At 47.4% G+C, this 22,759-nt stretch overlaps 8 protein-coding genes across 8 annotated transcripts; 5 read left to right on the top strand and 3 right to left on the bottom strand.

The window, feature by feature from the left end:
* Positions 1–309: 309 nt before the first annotated feature.
* Positions 310–2,100, bottom strand: AO090023000612 (uncharacterized protein; the record flags this gene model as incomplete). The annotated part of the gene is made up of 3 exons (XM_023235682.1): positions 310–378; positions 461–612; positions 1,545–2,100. The coding sequence occupies 3 exons, from the start codon at positions 2,098–2,100 to the stop codon at positions 310–312; spliced, it is 777 nt and encodes a 258-aa protein (XP_023090682.1).
* An 830-nt stretch (positions 2,101–2,930) lies between these two features.
* Positions 2,931–3,544, bottom strand: AO090023000611 (DUF1772 domain-containing protein; the record flags this gene model as incomplete). The annotated part of the gene is made up of 2 exons (XM_001821087.3): positions 2,931–3,409; positions 3,475–3,544. 2 exons carry the CDS (start codon positions 3,542–3,544, stop codon positions 2,931–2,933), a joined length of 549 nt encoding a protein of 182 aa, XP_001821139.1.
* A 1,850-nt stretch (positions 3,545–5,394) lies between these two features.
* On the top strand, positions 5,395–6,608 carry AO090023000610 (questin oxidase family protein; the record flags this gene model as incomplete). The annotated part of the gene is made up of 4 exons (XM_001821086.3): positions 5,395–5,403; positions 5,449–5,600; positions 5,652–5,779; positions 5,833–6,608. The coding sequence occupies 4 exons, from the start codon at positions 5,395–5,397 to the stop codon at positions 6,606–6,608; spliced, it is 1,065 nt and encodes a 354-aa protein (XP_001821138.3).
* A 1,272-nt stretch (positions 6,609–7,880) lies between these two features.
* AO090023000609 (uncharacterized protein) lies at positions 7,881–8,650 on the top strand (the record flags this gene model as incomplete). Its single annotated transcript, XM_023235681.1, has 2 exons — positions 7,881–8,562; positions 8,643–8,650. The coding sequence occupies 2 exons, from the start codon at positions 7,881–7,883 to the stop codon at positions 8,648–8,650; spliced, it is 690 nt and encodes a 229-aa protein (XP_023090681.1).
* A 1,721-nt stretch (positions 8,651–10,371) lies between these two features.
* AO090023000608 (uncharacterized protein) lies at positions 10,372–11,196 on the top strand (the record flags this gene model as incomplete). Its single annotated transcript, XM_023235680.1, has 3 exons — positions 10,372–10,402; positions 10,826–11,067; positions 11,152–11,196. The coding sequence occupies 3 exons, from the start codon at positions 10,372–10,374 to the stop codon at positions 11,194–11,196; spliced, it is 318 nt and encodes a 105-aa protein (XP_023090680.1).
* A 5,917-nt stretch (positions 11,197–17,113) lies between these two features.
* AO090023000605 (uncharacterized protein) lies at positions 17,114–17,901 on the bottom strand (the record flags this gene model as incomplete). Its single annotated transcript, XM_023235679.1, has 2 exons — positions 17,114–17,770; positions 17,884–17,901. The coding sequence occupies 2 exons, from the start codon at positions 17,899–17,901 to the stop codon at positions 17,114–17,116; spliced, it is 675 nt and encodes a 224-aa protein (XP_023090679.1).
* A 1,948-nt stretch (positions 17,902–19,849) lies between these two features.
* Positions 19,850–20,602, top strand: AO090023000604 (uncharacterized protein; the record flags this gene model as incomplete). Its single annotated transcript, XM_023235678.1, has 2 exons — positions 19,850–19,898; positions 19,983–20,602. The coding sequence occupies 2 exons, from the start codon at positions 19,850–19,852 to the stop codon at positions 20,600–20,602; spliced, it is 669 nt and encodes a 222-aa protein (XP_023090678.1).
* Positions 20,603–21,565: 963 nt separating this feature from the next.
* AO090023000603 (uncharacterized protein) lies at positions 21,566–22,516 on the top strand (the record flags this gene model as incomplete). The annotated part of the gene is made up of 2 exons (XM_001821081.3): positions 21,566–21,635; positions 21,684–22,516. 2 exons carry the CDS (start codon positions 21,566–21,568, stop codon positions 22,514–22,516), a joined length of 903 nt encoding a protein of 300 aa, XP_001821133.1.
* Between the last annotated feature and the right edge of the window lie 243 nt (positions 22,517–22,759).

Raw genomic sequence — 22,759 nt, 5'->3', positions numbered from 1 at the left:
TTGGAGGGTGAGGTGGGGGGTAAGGCGGAGGGTGTGTTTTGGGGGTGGGGGGTGGGCGAGTGGGAAGGTTTGGGTTTTTGTTGTTGCGGCGGGTTTTGTGGAGGTTGTTGTTTGGGTTGTGGAGGTTGTTGTTGTTGATATACTGTGTTTTTCTTTTGTTAGTGGGTTTGTTTTGTATATGTTGTATACTAGTAGGTAGTGTAGGTTGTATACTAGTATCGAGGGAAAGGTTGTATCGACAGGGCTGGGAAATGTGGAGTACATACGTCTGTGTACTTTCCGTATCGCTCATTTTCTATGTGTCGTTAATCACTCAACCATGAATATTGTCTGTTCTGTCCGTCTGTATATGTATCTCTGTAAATGAATGAAAAGATTCTACACCAGGTAGACCGTAGAAATAAGAATATGGTGGAAAAGTAATATAAAAAGACTCCAGGATCTCACTCCTCTTATATACCTTATGTAGGGTAAACTCCCACCAAAACGCAAAAACCGGACCCCTCGTATTCGTATCCACCGTAAGACCGCGCCCGAGGCATCTTTTGATTCGCGCGAGTGGGAATTCTGTCTGCCTAGTCCCGCCCAAACAGGGAAAGGAAGTTTTTGGAGCTTAAGTTATTTCGAGCCTTTGTGGTCTTGGCGGGATCCACTGGGCTGACTTTGCGTCTGGCTGAGGAGCTTATACTCGTTTCGGCAGATTATGCGGATACGACGCAGTTCGAACACGACTACGAGGTGGTTTCTAGAATAGGTATTCAATATGGAGGTGGGGATATCATGCGGGAGAATGGAGTCGTCTGTTTTTTTATTCTCTTCTATATCATGTTCATATGGAGTGGGGGGTATCATTGGTTACTGGTTTTCTATTGTACAGGGGTTTTTGTGAGGTGTATGGGGTCAGCATAGCCACCGATCGTCGACTTGTCTCAGAATCTGGCACTCGTCTGACCATTCGTCGTAGAGACGTTCGATGACGATGCCGCGGTTTCGGGCGGCTTCGTAGAGGGGCTCGCATGCTGCGCGGGCTTCGTGGAGGGTGTGCTCGGGGATTGTTTTTAGATTTTTCTTGCGACCAAAGGAGCTATCGCTTGGCTCGTAGTCAAGGTCCAGGACGAAAGAGAGTCGCTTGAGATTGGGGAGAAAATCGCGCTCGGCGAAGGCCTGGACCCAGTTGTTCCACTCTGTGGATTTGGTTAGGGATGCTGGGCCTCGGAATCGGAGGGTCGATATGTTTGGTGGGAGCCATTTATATAATGTGTGTAGACGGGACTCGTCGGTGAAGACCTCGCCGACGGACAACTTTAGCGTCTCCAGTCCAGTAAGCTGTGGTAAAAACTGCTGGACCATGCTTTCGTGTAGGAAATGGAAATCCAGGCAATGCGTTGAGCGGAGGTTTAGCGTCGTCAGGTTCTCAATGAGATGGGGCAATGCGAGGGTCATTCGGCAGAAGGTGTCGATGGCATCGTTTTCTAGAATTTCTAGCGTGCGTAGGTTGATCGTCGGCGGTGGGTGGTTATCTTCTTCCAACTGGTGCTCCTTACCCTCGTATTTATTAATCATCCATTTGCTGGCCAGCTCAGGGATCGATGTGATTTGGATTTGCCTTTCCTCTGGAGTGCCCTCTTTCACAGTGATGAAATCGGCTTTCTCTTCACCCCGGGCAATCGCTTGGGAATGTGCTTTACTCAACTCACTCGACGTGGGTCCTTCGAAGCGAATACCGGAGGTAAGCAACAGGATGAGATGGCTCACGCGGCCTTGCCGTATATGCGGAGTTCGAGTGACTTCCCCGCAGGCACTGGAGATTTGGCACCGCTTGAGGGGCCAATGCAGAGGCAATTCCTTGTCATTGAGGTCCTCGTTAAATCCGCTCTCTAATTCCAAGGACTGGATGTCGGTGAAGTGTGAGCCGAGAATGGCCCATTCCTTGTCGGATGGGGCGTCCTCTTCGATCCGGAGCGCTGTTATATCGGAGGGGATGGACTTCAGCTGGGAGATGAGATCTTCACCGTGGTTTTCGCTGTCTTCGCGGGCGCCTTCAATTTTGACTACATGATGATGTGGTTTCAGGCTTAGCTGGGTGTCTGTTGAGGCCATTCTGCCTTTTGAATACGCGTTAGGGCGATGAAGTATGAACGGGAGGAATGGTCTGGGTGTGCTCAACGTCCTCGGTTGAGTCCAGATGCGTAACAGGAGCCGCTGTATAGGTTAGTATTTGGTTCTCAAAACATTATACTCCTCCAGCTGCCAACATTGCATAATGATGTCTGGGGTAAGAGTCACCATTAGAGCGTTTACTTCTGGTCGAGCCAATTGCTCTTGCTTACAACTGTCTTCGAATTACCGTATTTTAACAAGTCGCCGAATGGCCAGTAGAGTCGTCAGACGGGAGTTAGGGCGCAGCAATGCAGTGCTTCCTTAGTTTCCTTGCTGACAGGAAGATCGACACGATTATCGCAGGGCTTAGTCGATGGACGTTGTCAGCCGCGTGTATTAACCAATGCGATTTGCACTGTTTGCTCCGTGTAACCATTCCACATGACTCACTCGTTGCACGTGCTGGACGTTAACATCAGCTTCCGGCTTTGGAAAAAGATGAACATTCCTCGAGCGCGACGGTGTTTCATACCGAATCGGTACCAGGATCGCTTGGTGCAGACATTCAGCAGTATTCAAAGATCATATACTCTCTATTCAGGGTCGACACTCTAGTATGCACAGTATCATCTCTGCACAATATTATCTCGCTATTTTCTACTAAAAGAGAGTTAACGAGTGAGTAGCATTGAACTGATCATCAATTGATCTCATGAAACGACAAAGCATGCAACCCACGCCAAGAGTCCCACCGACACCAATTCTACTATCATGCAGCGCGATTGCAAATCCCCCCCAAAGAAGCACAAAGACAAAGCGAGGGCCCGAAATTAAATCATCTCCAGTGGCCAAGGAATAGCTGCAGTAAGAGCAACAAGGCCACCCACCAGCGGTAACAATCCCCGACCGGCGTTGAGCTTCAGCCACCGGGACAACAATGACTCGACTTCCACGCTCGACTTCTCATCTACCACCCGACCCGAGTTGGCGAGGTCCATCAACTTGTTGTTGGTACCAAGCATCATGCCAAGGGTGTATGGTACGATACCCAGTGTCAAAGCCGCTGCAACACAGTACAAAGAAGAGCTATGAGTCGGGGCCAACGGGGCTAGCGTCGTACTAGCGCGAACGGCCCAGGCACAATAGAGAAACGCTGCGGAGGTGGCAGCGGCGATAGGAGGAGCTTGGCTTTTGCCTCTGTTATACAGGTTCCGCCATAATTTGACAGCAGCGTCGAGCGGCAATCTATCTTCGCGTGTCGATTGTATAAGCGCGGGCACAGTGATTGTGCTCAAGGAGAGGATTTTGCCTTTTGACTATTATTAGAATGATCATCCACTGAATTTCGACTTGACTGTGCGTGGAAGACCTTACCAGAAAGCCAGGCGGCACCAGTCAAGCCCACGACTTGGGCGGCGCAAAATGCAGTTGGATATGTGCTCATGGTGTTAGTTTGCGGGTGAATAGACTTCAAATTGGGATGGAGTTGCTCGGGAAGGGTCTGGGAACGGTTTTATAGCTTCCAGTATGTTGGACAGTGACTAACAGTGATCATATGATACCATTCCTTTCAAGGTTCTCCGTTTTCGCTTCTCAATTATTCCATGACGACATTGCTACGCACCAGTTAACCTTCTTCAGGAACCACCGTTGATCTCCGAGCGTTCCAGGAAACAACCCGCCGCAATTCTGGCTTTGATTCGGCAAGTCTAGATCGTCGGTGGGTCGACCTCGGCTTTTGTCGGCTTTTGGGACGCTCGCGGGTTTTGCGCGTTCACGATGTCAATGTCCATGTCAATTAAAATGGTTACTGGCTCAAGGGTGCAATTTCGACCTCTCAGTGGCAACTGTTTGCCAATTACTTCGGAGGTAGCTAAGTGAACTGTGCCAGTCATGTCGGGTCGGTGTGTTTTAGCAGCGATATCCCGAATCGGTGAAGTATCTGGTGTTGCCGATATACTATTTAAAGTAGAAGGCCTGCCAAGAAGGTAAGGATACGTATGCAGGAAAGCTAAAGGCAAGCAGTAGCTACTTGAGACAGGAAACTGATTCTTGACCTCCTACTACTAATGCAGCATCAATTTATAATCAGCAGGCGCCTTGATCCTGTGTAGAATCAGATAGGCACGTAGGCTATCGAGCCCTATTGGAAAGCCAACAGATATGGGTCCCCACGTTCCCGTTCGGCGGCCGAGTCGTCTATGTACCGGGAGCAGGGTATACTGGAAATCCATCCGGTTGGATCGCGATCCGATCTATGACAGCTGGGAAGGATTGATAGTGATCTCTGATGTCTCTCTGTGCATATTCCCATCCTCACATAGTCAATTTGCACCGATATGGCTCAAATAAAGCGAGGTCGAATATGTCTTAGGTGCTACCGGTCGCACCGACGAGGTACACTCCAGATTCTTCTTATGGAGAACTATCGCGACTAGGATCTGCATGTCTATATCCGGTCCGAGCGAGAATTTTGGCTCTCCTCCCCAGCAAAGAAGCTCACGTCGTTATGAGAGCTCTTCAAGGATCTATCACGGACGTTGAACTTTGTGGACAATGCTTGTCTGGGGCGAACACCATCATCTCTAAGAATATCGTCGGATTACCTTACTACAAGATGCACCGAACACTAAGGTATCCGACCTGCAAGTAGTGGGCCAAGGGGATAGTTCGTCAGCCTCGCCTAATTCTCCTTTCATCAGAAACATTGAATCCTACAATCGCTGACTTCCTTGGTATCTTGCTATTGAGGAGAAGTCATTGGGGATCGTGTTTGGGGCATAGTATTAGGTCATAATATGCACATACAGTTGGTAGTGGTGTTGACGGACCAGGTAGTTGAATTGAACTCTGAGTCTAGCCATAGTATTAACACCTGGACATCATTTGTCACCAGGATTGCTTGCCTACAGCCATACTCAGTGCATTCGTATACTGCTTGTGAAACGAAGAGTCGACCTTCTGACTAGGGCTTACTAGGTAAAGTTAGTAGCCCCCCATTTCGGGGTGAGCGGAGCTTCCAAACGCCGAAACGCGAGGGTGTATAGCATAAAATAGTCGATATTCTGTGATTATCTCAGGCCTAACTCCATAGTTTTCACCTTAGTTTACCTAAATGCAAAGAGCTTTCTGGTAATCATGGCTTCAAACCAAGATTTTGACTTGCCTCCCATCTCTTCATTTGATCTACAGTCTCTTACAGATGAGCGTTCCAAAACCCTATATTCGCTCTTGCAGCGAAACCATCAAGATCATGCAGTTCTGTCTGAACCAAAACTTATCTTCCATAACCATATGCCGCATGTACGTCATCCTCAATGGTACCAATGCACTTCTAAACGGAGATAGATGCTCGGATCAGCCTATCTACTAGGATACCCATGCGAGAAGTTGATCGAGATGTATCAAAACGAGTCTCCTCAGCTCAAAAGCCTCAACGACGGACTGATCCGTACAGGAATTACAAAGGATAACTGGAGACAATTCCTAGGGAAAAAGAAGTACACATTTACCTTCATCCCATCACGTAACAAACTAACAATCGAAACAAGATACACAGCCGCATACACCACCTTCTTCGACCAAGAACTAGCCAACACCCAAAATGACTGGAAAGAACTCGTAAACGAGTACCTTTTCACCCCGCCCCAACCCCTAATCAACGGCTTCATCGGCGGCCGTAAGCCCTCCCCACTCCCCAATCACCCTAATCAGAAACTAACCACTGTCCAGTCGGCCACGCATTCATCCACCTCGCCTACGCCTACGAATTCTCCCACCCTCAAATCGCAACCGAAGCCCTTAGTCTCGGCTGCACAGACCGCGACCCAATCCACCACTACCTCGACACCCCATACCCAGACACATCCACCTACAAAACAACCTCCGCAAAAGAAATCCTCCACCGCGTACACACCGACATCCGCTTCTCCAGCCTCTTCTCCGTCCCAGGCTTCATAAACATCGCGACTACCTTCGCACACGCAGAGCACGCCCTCCTCGAGCACTGGAATGCGTGGGATATCGTCAACCCTGCAAAACAATTCAGGGATGTAGTCGACCTTGCGGGGCTTCTGCTCATCGGGTCCCGGAACGGGGAGGGTGAGTATGACTTTTTCCTAGCGCATTTGTTGACCGTGGGGCATGCTTTGAGGGTTCTTTTGCCTTCGTTTCCCTGGGGCTATAGGGTGGGGGTGTTGAGGCAGTTTTGGTTGTTTGTTCTTTATGTTTATGTTGCGCAGTTGAGGCCTGGGGTTGGGGATGGGGAAGATGTGTCAGGGGTTGAGCTGCGGGGGAGGGATTGGGGGTGGGTTTATGGGAGGTGCTTGGAGGGGGAGTTTTGGGGTGATGCACATGTGGTTAAGGTTGTGAGGGCGTTTAGGATGTTGGAGGAGTGGAAGAATGAGAAGGATGGATGGTGTTTGAGGGCTGCGGTGAGTTTTTTGGAGGGATTTCGAGGTTGGACTGGCTTTGGGATTGGGGTGGAGAGTGTTGAGGTTGAGGAGTGATGGTACAAGCAGATTATGTACCACCTGGATGTGCCTTTCATTATACAATCTACTATTATTTACTTGGAAACGGAGGTGGTGAGTACAAGATATGGGCTGCTGCAATGTGTTCAGAATGTACTGTGAGATCACTCTACTTACATAGCGGGAGTGGAAGCTTCAAAGAGAAAATCAACCTAGTTTAGGTATGGATTAGGGCTATAAGACCAGTCACTACTACCGGATCAACCGCGGGCCTAACGATCGGAGTAAGGACCACCGAACATGTGCATTTTTCACATATATACCGGAAAAGGTCTGGCAACGCTTGGCGCGCTCCTTCCGTTCTAGTGCTCACCCCCTCGCCGCTTTTGCTCATTGAGTAGAGCAAGTATAAATTTGCATACTAATCTCCTTCCAAGAGGCGATCTGAGTAAGCAGGCTCAATAAAACGCAACGAGCTAGCCCGACCCCTGGTGCAGCTTTTCCCTTTCCAGTCAAAGGGCGGAAATCGTAAAATTGCCATTTGGCGATCCTTGCCATTGTAAACAGGACGTATTTGGTGAACAATTGGTGAAAATTGTTTAATTGGCTAGTTACAATTGGTGCAGATCTATTGCTCCCAGGAGCATTCTTCGTGCAATACTTGGCCACATTTGGGGAACTGTGGAGGCATATTTGGATTTTCTTTGATTTTTTATTAATACCAACGGAAGTAAGACTCGCTATTGGCATGACCAAACACTGGCTCCTGGGAGCGTCGCAATGTTACGCCTCGATAGCTGAATCAAAATAATCTGTCTGTTCGGGCGAGATGTTATCATAGGCTCCTGGGAGCTTAAGTCTAGCAACTTTTCTAATGAGTGAAAGTGAGTGTAACACTCATCTAATCAGATTTTTTTCGCTGATAAGTTCTTCGGATGGAGAGACGTTTACCCATAGTCTGTAGACAATCCAGGAAATCATTTCCATATCACATATTCTTCCAAGATAATGTTAGGAACGTACGGAGTTTCCGATCATCTGATGGTAATTCCGACGAGAGGCAAGTAGGACCTGTCACATGCTCCTTGATCATCGAACCAATCTCGTCCAGTAGGAGGGCAAATACAAGATTAGTCCCTCTGCGTCCTGGCGCCACCCCCTTTTGGCCCACTAATTTACACACAGTAATTGCGATAAGGAGCAGGAAACGGGTGTATAACCTTATTAGGCCGCAGTTGAAGAACGTAACTATATAAGTCAAGCGCTCCCAACGGATTAGCATTATGAAGTCACAGCTAAATCTTCAGAATGATGAAAGATACTCTCTCTTTCGCACGTCTCGCACTTTTGCTCTTCGGCTTCGTCGTTATACCTACCCAGGCTATTGTGGGGGGTATTGCTACAACCAACTCTATCTCTATCGGTGCAGTTTACACCCAAGGCCTATTCGGCAGTCAATATGCCTGCGCTGGAACCTTTGTCTCTTCGAACAAATTTCTCACGGCCGCAGATTGTGTTTTGGGCCATTCTCCAAGAGACATAAGCATTAAATGGGGTGCTTCAAACCGCCTCAACGAACCATCTTCAAGTCCTCCAACGTTGGTCACGATCCACCCTGACTATAACGAGTTGACCGGGGACGCAAATGTGGCAGTTCTTACTCTAAAAACATCTACAACAGGGCCCTCCCACGCGACACTGGCCAAGGAGTCTTCTATCCAAACTGGGGATGCTTTGACGTTATACGGTTGGGGCCTTACCGGCCTTGAAGGCCTCTCCACTAGATTCCCGGCAGAATTGCACATGGTTGAAGTGCCGGCTTTGTCAACATCCGAATGCCGTTCAGAAGGAATTGATATAGGTGCCGGGCAATTTTGCGATCAGTCAGATTCTGGCAAAGGATTTTGTATCGGCGATCATGGCGGACCGGTGGTGGATTCATCTGGAACGGTTGTTGGTATTATATCCGGCCGGGAAAATTGTGGGCTTGGTACGCCGGAGGTTATTACCAACGTGGCTTATTACTATCACTGGATTATATCACAATAACTTTGTTGTTGAGTGCAGTAGCCCTCTGATTTGTATTACATACGAGTTGGATGCATTGACCCCCATTGACCTCAACTACTCGGTCTTTTGGTGCAGTCCTCCGTTTGGCCTTGCATAGATGGCTCTGCAGGTTTTATGGTTGTTGCAAGGACCAGCCTTTTGTACTTTGTCATGTAGGCCTGTTTTGGCCCTTTCCATTCTTCTTTCCTGTTCTTCTGGATGGTCTTCGTCTTGATGCCTAGAAAAATTAAGTGACACAGATTTCCCCTTCTTGCTTCCCTGGGCAGGTGTCTATAATACCATCAAAGTTGGTACCGAATTACGACAGTCATGAAAGAGAGATGTGTAGATTTGCCGATGTTTACCGAATGCGGAACTGTGGTCCGATCGATCGGCGCCCTAGCCTTTTGGTTATGGTCTTTATCCCTCTTTTTCTCGCGCTCCGACAGCTGTGGATCTTTGCTCTGGCCTAATTTTATGATCATGTGATGCCAGTCTTGCTACTTAGGTGTCGAGGGTGTGGGTAAACCCAAGGGCAAAAATATACGTTATATGAGACTCATCTCCAACACGAAACTCTCCCAGATCCCGTCCTACCACATATAGTTTGCAAGAGAAGTCGGAGCCGAAGTTAGGGGGCGTTGTGGGATTAATGCTCTTCAACCAACTCGGAGTATTGCAAGTGTACTCTACCATTGTCACGTTCTTAACAAGCCGAAGTATAACCGTTTTGGTGGTGACTCAGTATACTTACCGTGGTGCAGCTGGAGAGTAATCTGTATTGAGGCTACGCCACCTAGTAACACAATTTTTCAGCTTGGGCCCTGGCCTGAAGCTTCTCATATTTTTTTAACTTTTCTTTTCTGAAATCAGATTGTTCAATAATCCGGAGTCTCATTGGCTCAAATGTGATCGACAATAAAACTCTATTTTCAATAGCTTAGATATTGAATTTTACTTGTGAGCGCTTGTTACTGGCTGAACAGGCTACTAAAAAGACAATACCTTCAACAGATTGCCGATCACTCCTCGTAACTTGATCTACCTAGCAAGTGTTTCCCCTATTTATGATGTAACGATGTGAATAGTTCTTCAGTTAATGCAAGTCACACCGCTAAAATCTGCCCGAATCTAATATATAGTACTGTTTAGAATCAGGTAGGACCTTTACTGTAATTTTCGAATGAATCACGCTATTGGACTAATTGTCAATCAGGATTGGTCACCTGAATGAATCTGCATGATGCATGGGAAGAAAGGGAAATTTAGGCTCTCACTATAATAATTAGTGTTTTGAGAGATATGATTACTTGCTATGATTTTTATAGTACGTGAGACATGGAAGAGTTCCTCATTCCTTTTTATTCCACTTCCGCTATTTGATATCAGTGTCAATTTATGGCTGTGGCGTAACTAGTCTTAGCATTATCGGGAGAATCCCTTTTACACAAGAGAATGATCAAAAGCTACTTAGATTGCATTTTTTATTCTTCCTCTAATAATGTGATGTTATCTCTGGGGTTTAATTCAGGATTTCCTATAAACTCTGTCTCTGCCGCTCTTTCCCTAGTTCTGCAGCTCATTCTTGATCAAAAGCTCAACTTACCCTCGAATCCGACCGCGGCTTCAAATCCCTAAATTCTGTTAGTCCCTATTACATGCCAGTCACTGTGGAATCTAATTTACTTGCCAGAATCAACTTAAAACCATGAGACTTTCTCAACTCTTCTCCTACCTATCTGTCTTAGGAATGGCCTTCGTCGATGCCGGAGGAGCTGGAGGTAAATACCACCTCCACTCACTATTTCCTATGGCTAAAGATCCCCTAGAACCTTGCAGTGACTACAAGGACTGCGTGAACAACTGTGACTCTGGAAACTTCGGTGTCTTCAACCCAAACGGTTACCCACAGTTCATCTGTGTATAAATGAACCTGTGTTATGAACCCCGCTGCGATAACCGCTGGGATGGGTAGCAAAGAGACAATTGGGCCAATCGACTTGAAAACCCTCAAATATAACTAGCTAACGAATAAGAACGGAAGATAAATTATTCAAAAATCACGTAATTCTGGGCAGCGTTATGATCCCCTTTGATGTAGATATGATTTAGTGTCAAGGAATCAGCCTTGATGACAGCTGTGACAGCACTTCCTTGTATCCCATTAGAGGGCTGTTTCGTATTGCTTTTTAAATGACGGATAGTTGTATTCGTGGAGGGTATAGAGTACTCATTTATGGAGGGGTTCTTTGGGCCTCCATTTTTCTTTTTGGACCGCAATACAGCCCAACAGAAGCTCATTCTTCAAGCAGGCAAGGATGCTGAAAAAGCGCAAGTGAACAATTTCGCTCAAACGGACAGCTACAGGATCCTTGCAAAATGCGCCATCGATCCTAACAAGGTAGACGCAGAAAAGACGAACTTGGACTTAGAGGAGGCTTTCAAAGTAAATACTTGATAGACACTAAAGTGAAGAATGGTTGGGACAGGGTCAGAAGGGGTTTCAAACTCCACAAACTTCTACGTTCAGGCCCGCATATCACTCCTTGCACCAAGGAAGAGCATCGTCCACTAGTGTGATATGATCCAGGTGTAGTAATAAGCCACGTCCGTAATGAGCTCGGACTTAGCAAGCCCACAATTTTGCCGACCAGATATGATCCCAACCACAGTCCCAGATGAATCTAAGGCTGGTCCGCCATGATCACCGAAGCAAGATCCTTTCCCAGAAGTCGATGTATCACAAAATTGTCCGGAGCCAAGATCAAGATGTTCAGATACACAGGCGATTGTGTCCAAAGCTTGTACTTCGACCTTATGCAATTTTGTTGGTAATTTTATCTTTTCAAGGCTGGTTCGACCCCAACCGTATAACGTCAGAGAATCACCAGTTCGAATAGAAGGCTGTTGGGCTAACGGCGCGTAGGAAGGCGCAGAGAAAACGTCTCGTAGAGTAAGAACAGCGATATTTGCCGACAAGGTCAACGGATCATAGTCCGGATGAATAGTAATCTCCGATAAATGACTGGTAGTTGGTTCGCTATCTCGGTCTAAAGAACCATATCCAATTTTCAAATCGCTCAGGGACCGACCATCCACACAATTTGCTGCCGTGAGAATTTTATTCGGAGATATCAGGACTCCACCACAGCTAAACTGGTAGAAACCAAACTCGGATTTAGCGTAAAGTGCACCTATATGTGAAGCCTGTGCGGCTTCAATACCGCCAACAATTGCCTGGATTGGTATGACGATAAAGCTTAGAAGAAAAAGTGCACGACTCATGAAGGAAAAGGCTATTTTCATCATGTTGGAGGTGGGTAATAATAGCGAATTTTAACAAGATTTAGTTAATCGTTAAGGTTGGGGCTACCTACTTATACTTGCCAAGTTATCTAGCGGACAGGCTCCCTTTAATACCCCTCTAGCCGCTTACATTCCCCGAACATCTTTGATCTAATAGATATCGAATTAAGATACAGGGCAAGAGGAGATAAAACATTGATTTCATGGCTAGCTAAGTTGAGATTAGCTTGACAAACTATTTAAACCTACCTCTCGCTTCACTTTGGAGTTGGCTCCAATAAACGACATCCGAGATCCACGGGTCGATAGTAATAGAAGTCGATCAATCTCGGAAAACCAGAGATCGACTTGGAATTAGTCCATCTGAGAGTTCCGGCCGAGTACGGCAATTTCTCGGAGCTGGTGAACCTTGGGTTCTGCAAGTGATCTTGGTTCCAGATCTTAGTCCCAGATTGGCGTTTTCAGAGATGGAAGTCTACTCAGAGAACCCTGTGAAAGGATTCAGTCCTTCTCCTAACCCAATTTGTTCATCATGACTGTTTGATTGGCCGCACTGGCACCACCATGTTCGGACATGTTCGGCCACTGACTAAACAGGAGGAAGAGAATAATTTAGAGACTAATTAGAATTACTTACCACTCTCGTTGATCACTTTACCACTTCCATTAAGGAACTGATGGGCATGAAACGTCCCTTTCCACTCGCGGATCTCCCCAAAGATGACCAGCATAATGGACATCGCCAAGTTGGACATCTGTACTGTCCACTGAATAGTGGGGAACGCCATTGAGCAACTCCATCTTACAGAAGAAGAGGAAACAGCAACCGTTGGGATATCTTTTGGAATGGGAAAATCAACGTATTGAAACCCGGGTTTGTAACCCTGTTCGTCGCCGCCTTTAGTACAATTCTGGATCCCCTTGCAAAATACTGTACCAAACGCCTAAAATCTCATCTAGCTCATCCATACTGCTGTCGCCCATGACACTGACACCGAGTCCCCGTGCGACCCTTAGCTTTCAGAACAGACACATAGACCACCAATAATGCTACATTGTGGAAGTAGTCCATCACAACAGTAAACCTCGCTGCATGGGGATTGGCATATCCAACAGTCTCTTGAGACTAATCCTAATTCATAACAATATAGATATTCAGTCTTTCCTGTCTAGGCCAATCTTGATTGAAACAAGGCGTATAGAGAATCAACTTACTATTTCGATTCATTAGGCGAGATGTAGCCATCTGACTGGAGACTCGGTGTCCAATCTCTGGAATTCCTCATTAACCAAAGTCTAGAAACCTTTCAACTATTACTACTAAAGCACATACCATATTCAGTGGAACCATCTTTCACAATAACATCGGAAAAAGAAGCCTTATCATTATTCGCAATAGCATTTGGTGTTAGAAGCAGAGCGCACAAAACTATATCAAAAGTTAGATAAACAACATATAATACTACTTAGTGATTCGGTACTCACAAAGCTGAGATAGTGAACACATTTTGTTTCCAGGAGTCTTTCAACTAGGACAATAGTAAGAATAGGGGTGAAGAGGAAAGGAAGATCTGAATGGGAGCAGGGTATTTTATACTCGTAACGATTTTCGGACATTGACTATTGCAAAAATTTGGACACCTTATCGGGACCCACTCCCAGATCGCCCAGGATACTGTACGTAGTCACATTCATCTCTCGAACTCAGTTATTTTTTTTTCTTAGTCACATACAGCGCGATATAATAGTGAGTTCTTGATAACCCACCCAATTTAGTGCTTACCAAGCCAACTGGGTCGCATCAATTAAGTTTCCGAGAGATTTATCGATATCGTGAAATGCTGCTGGAAAGTTTACGACCCGCAGAATGTTATGTAAAGGACGTCTAAATTTTTATGTACACGTTGCCGTATTTGTGTACGACTGAAGCCGCAACCACGGGGCACTATTGTCACTTATTTGAGCGACATGGTCCCACATCTTCCCAGTAGCTGGGGGCTGAGGAAACCTCATTATCGAATTACCACTAGGTACCTTGACGACCATATATCTTCGATCTCTCTCTTAGATAATCGTGGACGGCGAAATGCACCATGACATTCTTGAGACTTTCATTCTACTTGTTCCTCAATTACTGACCTCCAAGGGTGAATCATTCTTAACCCCCTTTTTACTCAATCTAGTTAGCCTGATCTCGGACGATCTCGGTGCGCCATTTCACTGGGATCGTGGTGCAGATCCTTACCAAACATAGTCAAAGATTTTCGAGAGTTATTTAGTTACCAGATGGGTCCATGCTGATTGATGTAATACTATGGTGCAGCTGAGTAGATGAAGGCACAAAAGCAGTTCCATTTCGAGTCTGCAGCACACCGCATCACAGGCTTTTAACCTGTTAGTCCTCCCAATCAATATCACCACTCCCCGAATCAATTCTGATTGAATCACACCTAACCGTCAGCTATTGTGCTCCGAGAAAGTACGTGAGTCTGTAATGCTCATGTTGAGATGGAGGCTAAACACCAATTTTTAGAGCGTTACACACAGCCGTATATTTTCTAACACGCACGCAAAGCAGAGAGAATAATACATATTGCCACTATGCAATTTTCTCGGTTCTTCTCCGCTGCCTTTGCCAGCGCTGTAGTCGCTCAATCTCCTATCGTACGTCGCTTATCATCTGTCCAAGCGGGAGATGAGTGGGTATCTAACGTACTTTAAGCAGGCTATTATTTACCTTGACCCTGGATTTGCAGGGCCGTCGCAGCAGATCAGTTCCATAGGAGAGTGTGACGCTATCGATCCCAATACTATGCCTCCTGAGGTCGGATCTATCCAAGTCGCGTCGGGTATCGAGTGTACCACTTACTCTGACGCACAATGCCAAAACCCCAATCAGCACCTCACGGGTACCCAGTCCAATATTGCGGGACCACCAGACGCACAGTCTATTTTGTGCCAGCAGGCAAACTAGGAGAAGGGTCGACGGTGTCGAAGAAAAAGGTGGGAGGGCGACACAATACAACGAGGTCAAAATAGTATCGCGCTCGCTCGCACACAAAGGCTTTGTCCCATGTGGTGAGGGGAACTGGCAACATTGGATGGCGGAAAGCGGCCAAACAATCTCGCCAGATCCTCAGATCTCCTGCTCTGGGAAAGGGTTCTGTGAAACTCAATATGTCATTACAGATTTATTACAAAACGTCCTAAGTCGTGTTACAGTCCTTACCACCATAGTTCTACCCAACTGATAGAGCGGTGACCATATAGATTTGGCGTATCTCGGATATAACTTTCGGGAATCAAGTGTAAAGAGTGTGAGGTCAAACTGAATTCGAAAACTACTGTACTGTTTAAGGTACATATTCGTCCAGCATAGGAAAGCGGAGACAAAAACGGTCAACAAGTGGGTCTCAGACTGTTGCGGTGCCACTGTACTCTGCACTGTAGGATTAATAGATACCACTATGTGCTGGCTTTGGGAAACTAATGAGACGACTGAGTGAACATCTATTTGGAGAGGCGCCTTTGGGAGCACCTCGGAGCCTGAGAGGCTAGTATTTACAACTCGTAGTATTTAAAGTCGCCGACATATAGAATCGGGGGATTCATGTTCTCCTACCACGTAGGTAGTGGCTGATTCCCTTTCACTACAGCCCTCTCCGATAAATTTATCGTGACCTGGTGCATCTTTCAGGTAGGTTCAATTCCCCCCAGACCTGTCGCAGAAAGTCTGTATCAAGATGAGCGAATTGAATTCCAACCTGTCTTAGAGTCATCTTCTTGCCCTTTAGCGCAAGCAATTTTCTTCTATCCCTTGCATTGAGCCTTCGGCGCCAGTTGTTCGTGTCTGATCTTTGCATGGGATGTGATAGTGCCTGTTTGTCTTTGCTGGGAACTTCAGCGGAATCTTCACGGTTCGGGTCCGGGCCATTTCCTTCGGATTCTAGAGTCATCATTCCCATCGTCTTCTGTCTCAGGAAGCTGATGACCGATAGATGTGGAGATCGTGGATTCCTCTTGTGCAGAAGTGGTTTCCCTACCCATCTCATTAGTAGAGTCTTTCTGTTCCTCTGCAAACGCATTATTCTTGCCATCATCTTCCGCTAGTAGGATGGTGGCTGAAAAGTATGGAGGCGGTGCATTCTTCTCGCGCAGCGTTTATATTTTCACCCACTTCATCACCCGTGCACACTGCTGCCTGCTCATTGATAATGGCTGGGGCAGGCAGAATGCCATTGAGTGAACGGTTACTACTTCCAAACTCATTCACACAGCTGGTGTGTGAACCCAGCTTGGCGGTTATATCACAGGGCTGGGGTTCATTCTCTTGGTCGAGATCGAAAACTTCAAGAATTTTCGGATCAATAACGTCGAGTTCGGGGGTCGTCGGCCGTGAGCTAAGTGGGAAGTTTGCAGTGGAGAAATAAGATACCACTGAGCTGCTTCCGCTGCTTGATGAGGACTTTTCGCTCCTGCTCGAACAGTAATGCTTTTGGGGGTACTCCGTGATGAATGTGTTGACTGTCGGGGTCGGAACGAATATGTTATTTGAAAGCTGGTATTCATGTTCTTAATGCGGAGGAGAACGATGAAACCGCACTTTCTTGGAGTAGTCTGCTTCCGATTTCTGTGAAAGAATCTGTGGTTCAATTTTGCTGGTTCGTTTCCTTTTTCTCGGTAGCTTAGGATTTCGCCAGATAGTGTCCTTGAGCCCGTGCACGTCGTGCAAGTGATGGCAAAGCTCACGTTCATTCTCAAATGTTTGAGAACACTCGCAAACCGACGTCATTGCCGGCCACGAAATTTCCGGCATATGCTTGGTTTCGATATGCTGCCGCAAATTGCCACTACGCGTCCAGTATTGTAACCGTTCCTCGGCGGGATTCTGGAAGTTCCACAAACAGAATGGGCAGTAAGTTGGGCGGATCACCGTGTGGCGGTACTTGACAGCTTCGCAGTGCTGAGTTTGCCATGACTGGAGGTGGGCAGTGCAATGATCCGGCCATTGGCGTTTCAGAAACCATTCCATACACTCGTAGCAAAAATGTAGCCGCGAGTTAGGAACTTGAAGGGCGAGACCTTTCTCACGTCGAATGCATTCATGAATGTGGGCGCTTCTCTCACTTTTTGTAAGGCTGTTACGGGTTGTATCAGAAGCTGGGCCATTGCAGAATCACGACAACTCACTTTTCAATCTCAAGTTGGCAGCCTTGTGCGGGACAAAAACCCTCAATTGGCTGTTCATTGGGAAGGTAAATCACATCCTCTTTGCGGGAGCATAGGGTACGGAGGTCCCCAGGAAAAAAAAGTTTCTCTTCAAAGGTCAGCTCGGCGGTGCAAGCCATGGCCGTTGCGATTCGTGCAAGCTCTGGCATGATCAGATACTGAGCACGTGTGCAAATGTCTTTTACCACGTGTAAAGGCTTCCCTTTTCCGCGGTTCAGAATGTTCTGATCTCTTTCCACATGTATCCAGGACTCCCGGTACTTCTTCAGGTCCGCTCGACGTTGCCGAACCAATGCCTCTCTATACTTCCGCTTCTTGGCCTGAAGTTTCTCTTCATCATTGTTTCCTTCGGAAATTTGGATGTCCTCTCGCATTTCCGCCATCTTGGGTAACATCAAAATACTCTCCTTCATGTGAGCAGGCAATTCCAGAGGCAGACCCGGTTCACAAATTTGGCCGTAGCCTTGGAAGTATTCAATATGTTTTGTTTGAACTTCCTCATCAAGCACAGCTGAAACGGTATCTATAGAGGAGCAGTGGGCTTGGTAGTGTCCTGGGAATGTCTTTGGGTCTCGTTGAGCCAGAATTTGAGACTGGCGCGGAGCCATACCTTTCTGTGCTATACGTCAGTAACTAGACTACGTTCAGTGGAATTGACATTAAAATAACCTACTTTCAGCCTCTTTGGCTAGATTTCGTCTGGCATCACGTATTGTCGGGTGCTCACTGTATCCGGCCGCGTCATATATTAGGTGAAGATATTGATAGAAGTCTTTGTCCGTGAGAGGAATATCTTGAGGTCCGTGGGTCGTCACATTCCGAAAAATGGGCTTTTCAAATAGCTTTCATTCCATCGCAATGGTACGTCTCCATTGGATAAATCATATTTTGCCAAATCTGCCTCGGTTCCGATTCCGAAAAGAGCGCTATGTGCCAGTGCAAGTCCAAGGAGCAGATCGCCTGATGCGAATTGTGATCGCTTGCTATCACGGATACCTATTCCGAAACTGGTTGTAATTCAGCTTTCCGAGAGAGAGAAAAAGGGACCTTTCCGTCATACACTGTATAGTCTGGATCTCGATTGTTTTTGAGCCAAACCTGGTTAACTCTCCATGCAATTTCCCAGGGAGTGGTAGATGAAGGAAACAGGACCAAATTATAATCATGGTTTAGGCTTGAACCAATCTTCATGGTGTAAGTTACCTACCTCGTATCGGAGACCTCGCTCTCTTTGATTCTCATCGGAAGGCATGAAGGACCCGACTCTTGCCCCTGTGAAAAGGTACAATTGAGGAGCAAACAGTATTTGAACTTTGATCAGCCCAGGAATAAACATTTTGTGATCAGCTCTCCACATCGAAGAAACTACCTTCAAAAAATCGTCTTATCTGAAGTTGTACTTCTGTTTTTTCTAATTCACGACTTTCCCCTCTTTCGTCAACGTATTTTCTATTCACTGTATCTCATCCACGTAGAGTCAGTATTTGCCTTAGAAGAGAGATAAACGAGAACTGATACTGTATATCTCTTTTCGGTCTGTTTCGGGGACTTCAGTTTTGGTAACTTCTCTAAAACCACCGAAGAATCTCTCCGCACACGCCTTGGTTGTTCTCACAATTAGCTTTCTGCTTTTGTCAAGTCGGCCGTTAGTCGAGTCCGCATACCAGCGAATAAATGCCTTCACCATATCATGGCTTGGAGACAGGCAGCCAGGAACGGTTTTGTAGTGTTGAAATCCATTTTCTGGGTCTGCTGTGAAGCTAGAAAGAAGTCAGCCTTGTTGCCAATTGGTAGTTGTATGTTCTAACCTACTCAAACCAAAGATCCAAGGTTTGTTGATGTAATTCTTTGGTCTTTGGGAGCTTTTTATCTTTGTTTCGAACTGCATCTTCCTCCTTGTCAGCTCCAGGGACATAACCATTGATCTGCCGTCGGGGACGCCGCCTTTCTTTGGCTTGATCATCAAGCCTGGCGAAATAGGCTTTTCGGCCCATACTCAGATAGTTGTCCTACTTGGAGTTGAAAATCAACCTTTTGGACAGGCTTGTAGTTTGACACAGGCAACGGGATGGAGGGTTGTACAGTGCATAGGATGCTGAAGGCGGATCAGACTCTCCCTTTTATATTTGAGATATTACAAACTCGATGCGATACATGATGGAGTAATAACCGCGATTGGACCGGTTTATCCTGAAAAGAGCTGGCCCATTCCCATATTGATGCAGTGGGTAGGGATACAGTCCTTCGGTTAAACGGAGACACGCAGCTTCAAACATAGGCGCGCTAGTGTTCACAGAATAAATGACCCTATAGGCCATACCAATTTGGGATTGGCGATGAAAACACTGAGAAACCAACGCTGATTGGACATGAAAGCATTAAGGGGTGAGCAGGCACTGAATGATCACTGAGCGATCACTGAGCCTGAGCCTGAGCGCCCTCATAAAAGCAGCGGCAGCAGCCGAGATAGGAAAGCCCCACCCGCCAGACATTATCCGGTCTATATATGCGCATATAGATAACTATTATTTATAGCCTCGGATATAAGACTCTGAAAGAGTCACGCGACGGCGATAAGATAAAACCTTATCGCCAGGAAGCATTCCCATTGGACGGTAGAAGAGATATTTACTAATGGAAAATTATTCAAGATGACTCAAAATGATTAATTGACACATGTTTTAAACCCCTCAATGACACTCAGATACCCATCTCTATTCATCTACTTATACCGGCAGTTGTGTATGCCTCACTAGACATCAGGCTTCAGCCAGACAAACCCTACAAATTCCACCATGACCACAACAACCACAACCACCATCACAGCCACCCCGGAGGAACCGTGCACCCTCGTCCCAATCAACCTCCACAACTCGGCCGAATTCGCTGAACTGAAGCAACAACGCCGAAAATGCGGCTGGGACTACGAAGACGTCAACCTCATCGCCTGGCGAGATAAACAAGACGCGAACCTCAAATCCTTCTTCTGGATCACCGTCCCCTCCCAATCCACTGATGCCGATGCGCCTCGCATCCGCGCCGGCCACATCTCTCTAGACTCCTATGCCGACCCTCCAGACCCCGAACTCGCCACGGCCGATCGCTCAAACCTCACCATCCAGACCTTCTTCATCGACCCCGCACACCGGGGTGGTCTCGGCCGCAAAGCAATGGATATTGTCGAAGCGATGGCGAGCGAGGAACCCTATGGTAGCCCGGAGTGCAAATATCTCACGCTGAACGCGCTCAGTAAGCGGTATTTCTACGAGGAGAGTCATTTCTGGGATAAATTGGACCGAGTCCGGCCTGCCGTTTGTACAGCCGAGTGGTATGAGAGACGGGGATATGTGTACTGGAAGTCTGAGCCGAGGTATCATGAGCCCCTGTTGGAGGGGGATGATGCAATCATCTGGGCTGACTTTTTGAGAAAACCCTTGCGGAGGTAGAGGTGGTTAATGTGGTAGACTTCGTCAGCGGGTGACGTTTGCGATATTTTTGGAAGGGGGGAAGCTGTACATATGGGAGCTTGGTGTTGTGACCTTTGTTTTTCGCGATGTATATACGCATATGGCATATGCTGAAGTAAATCTAATGAGCGACGCGGACATGAACCATCCACTACTTTCGTTTCTTGAGATGCGAAGTAAGACTGACAGTGTGAATTCGCTGGGGGCCCCAAGGGATTGCGCAATCTGAAGACCAAATAAGCCTCGCCTGCAGGGCCACCCCCACGAACCCCTGGTGCGCAGGTACCAGCGGCAAAGGCCTTACTGCGAGTCTATTCTGAGTGTTTATGCGGTGATTTGTCGATGATCACGGTGGGCAAGGCAACCGCACACGTAGGTGCCAGATGATCGGCTCATCCCTTGCGTCAAATCAAGGGGTCAGAGAACACATGGAGTTTCCCATTGAACGAAAAAGGCATATCTTCCAATAATTGGCCGATCATGTACCAGGGTTTGTAGACTAATTTCCCGCAACTAAGTATCGATCTACGGGCCCTGAGTTTAACGGTGCTGGGTGTGTTATTACGCATCATACTCTTCACCCGCCTTGCAGTAGTTCGGTTCTATTGTCAATAGCTGCTGTCGCAATATTCTGTCTTTTGCCAATAAGGTGACCAGGAGGGGTCTTTCCAGGATAGATAGATGGCGACATTTATCTCGTCGCGGCGGTGATTGTCTGTTTGATTGATGATGATCTCTGAAACATGTTGAATCTGGGGTACGTAACTTGGGGTGATCAATTGACATCCACTTAGATATGGTACAGCAAAGTATACCTCCTGGATTCTGTGAACAAGAATATAAAATAAGCCTCGCGACCGGGAGTCTTGTCCCTCAAATCATCACAATCCCATCGAACATCCGCATCTAATTTCCTCACTCATCCTTCTATCCACCGCCAAAATGAAGGCCGCTACCCTCCTCTCTCTTCTGAGCGTTACCGGACTCGTCGCCGCTGCTCCAGCTGGCAACGGTACGTATCCTGAACGACAATGTAAGACGCTTGACTGATGATTAGTAGGCCCAGCTGGTGGAATCATCGACCGCGATCTTCCCGTCCCTGTCCCTGGACTCCCTACCAAGGGTCTCCCTATTGTTGACGGATTGACTGGCGGCAATAAGGGTGGCGAGAAGCCTGGAAGCAAGGTTACTCCTCGTGAAGACCCTACCGGCAGCGCCCCTGATGGCAAGGGCAATGATGGCCCCGACGGTGATCTTACCGGACGTCCCGGTCAAGGGGGTCTTGACAACCCTTTCGATCTCCCTACTCCAGAGCTTCCTCCCGTCAAGCTTCCTGGCGGACTTGACGGTGGCAAGGGCGGTCTCGGCCTTCGTCGTCGTGGCAGCCCAGTAGACGGTCTCCCTGTCGTTGGGCCTGTTGTTGGTGGTGTTCTAGGTGGCGGTGGTGCTGGCAGTGGTGCTGGTGCCAAGGGTGGTGCTGGTAGTGGTACCGTTGGGCGTCGTGGCAGCCCAGTAGACGGTCTCCCTGTTGTTGGGCCTGTTGTTGGTGGTGTCCTAGGTGGCGGTGGTGCTGGCAGTGGTGCTGGTGCCAAGGGTGGTGCTGGTAGTGGTACCGTTGGGCGTCGTGGCAGCCCAGTAGACGGTCTCCCTGTTGTTGGGCCTGTTGTTGGTGGTGTCCTAGGTGGCGGTGGTGCTGGCAGTGGTGCTGGTGCCAAGGGTGGTGCTGGTAGTGGTACCCCTAAGCGCCGTGACGGTCCAGTGGACGGTGTTCCTGTCGTTGGAGAGCTTGCTGAAGGTGCTACTGGAGGTCTTCTAGGTGGTGATGCTGGTTCTGCTGATGCTGCTGGTGCTGATGCTGGTGCTGATGCTGGTGCTGGTGCTGGTGGGCAATAGTCTAACAAGGGCTTTACGGCATCAATGTGAGGTTATCCAACATCCATCCTTGGTGGCCATTCGTAAATAGCAACAAAGAGGGGTGGTACTTGGTCGCGATGTCATTGCTCCTGCGATTGAAGCTAGCGATTCCTGTATGTACAATAATTTTAAGCACGCTTGGTTCCATACTGTTTCTTCACTGGTTTTTGGATATTTTTTCACTTATTGAATCTTGTAGTAGTCCAGCTTCTCATGGTTAGA

Source organism: Aspergillus oryzae, chromosome 3, assembly GCF_000184455.2.
Source record: "Aspergillus oryzae RIB40 DNA, chromosome 3".
Taxonomy (NCBI): domain Eukaryota; kingdom Fungi; phylum Ascomycota; class Eurotiomycetes; order Eurotiales; family Aspergillaceae; genus Aspergillus; species Aspergillus oryzae.
The sequence above is the reverse complement of the archived record's forward strand: the minus strand, read 5'-3'. Positions and strand labels throughout refer to the sequence as shown.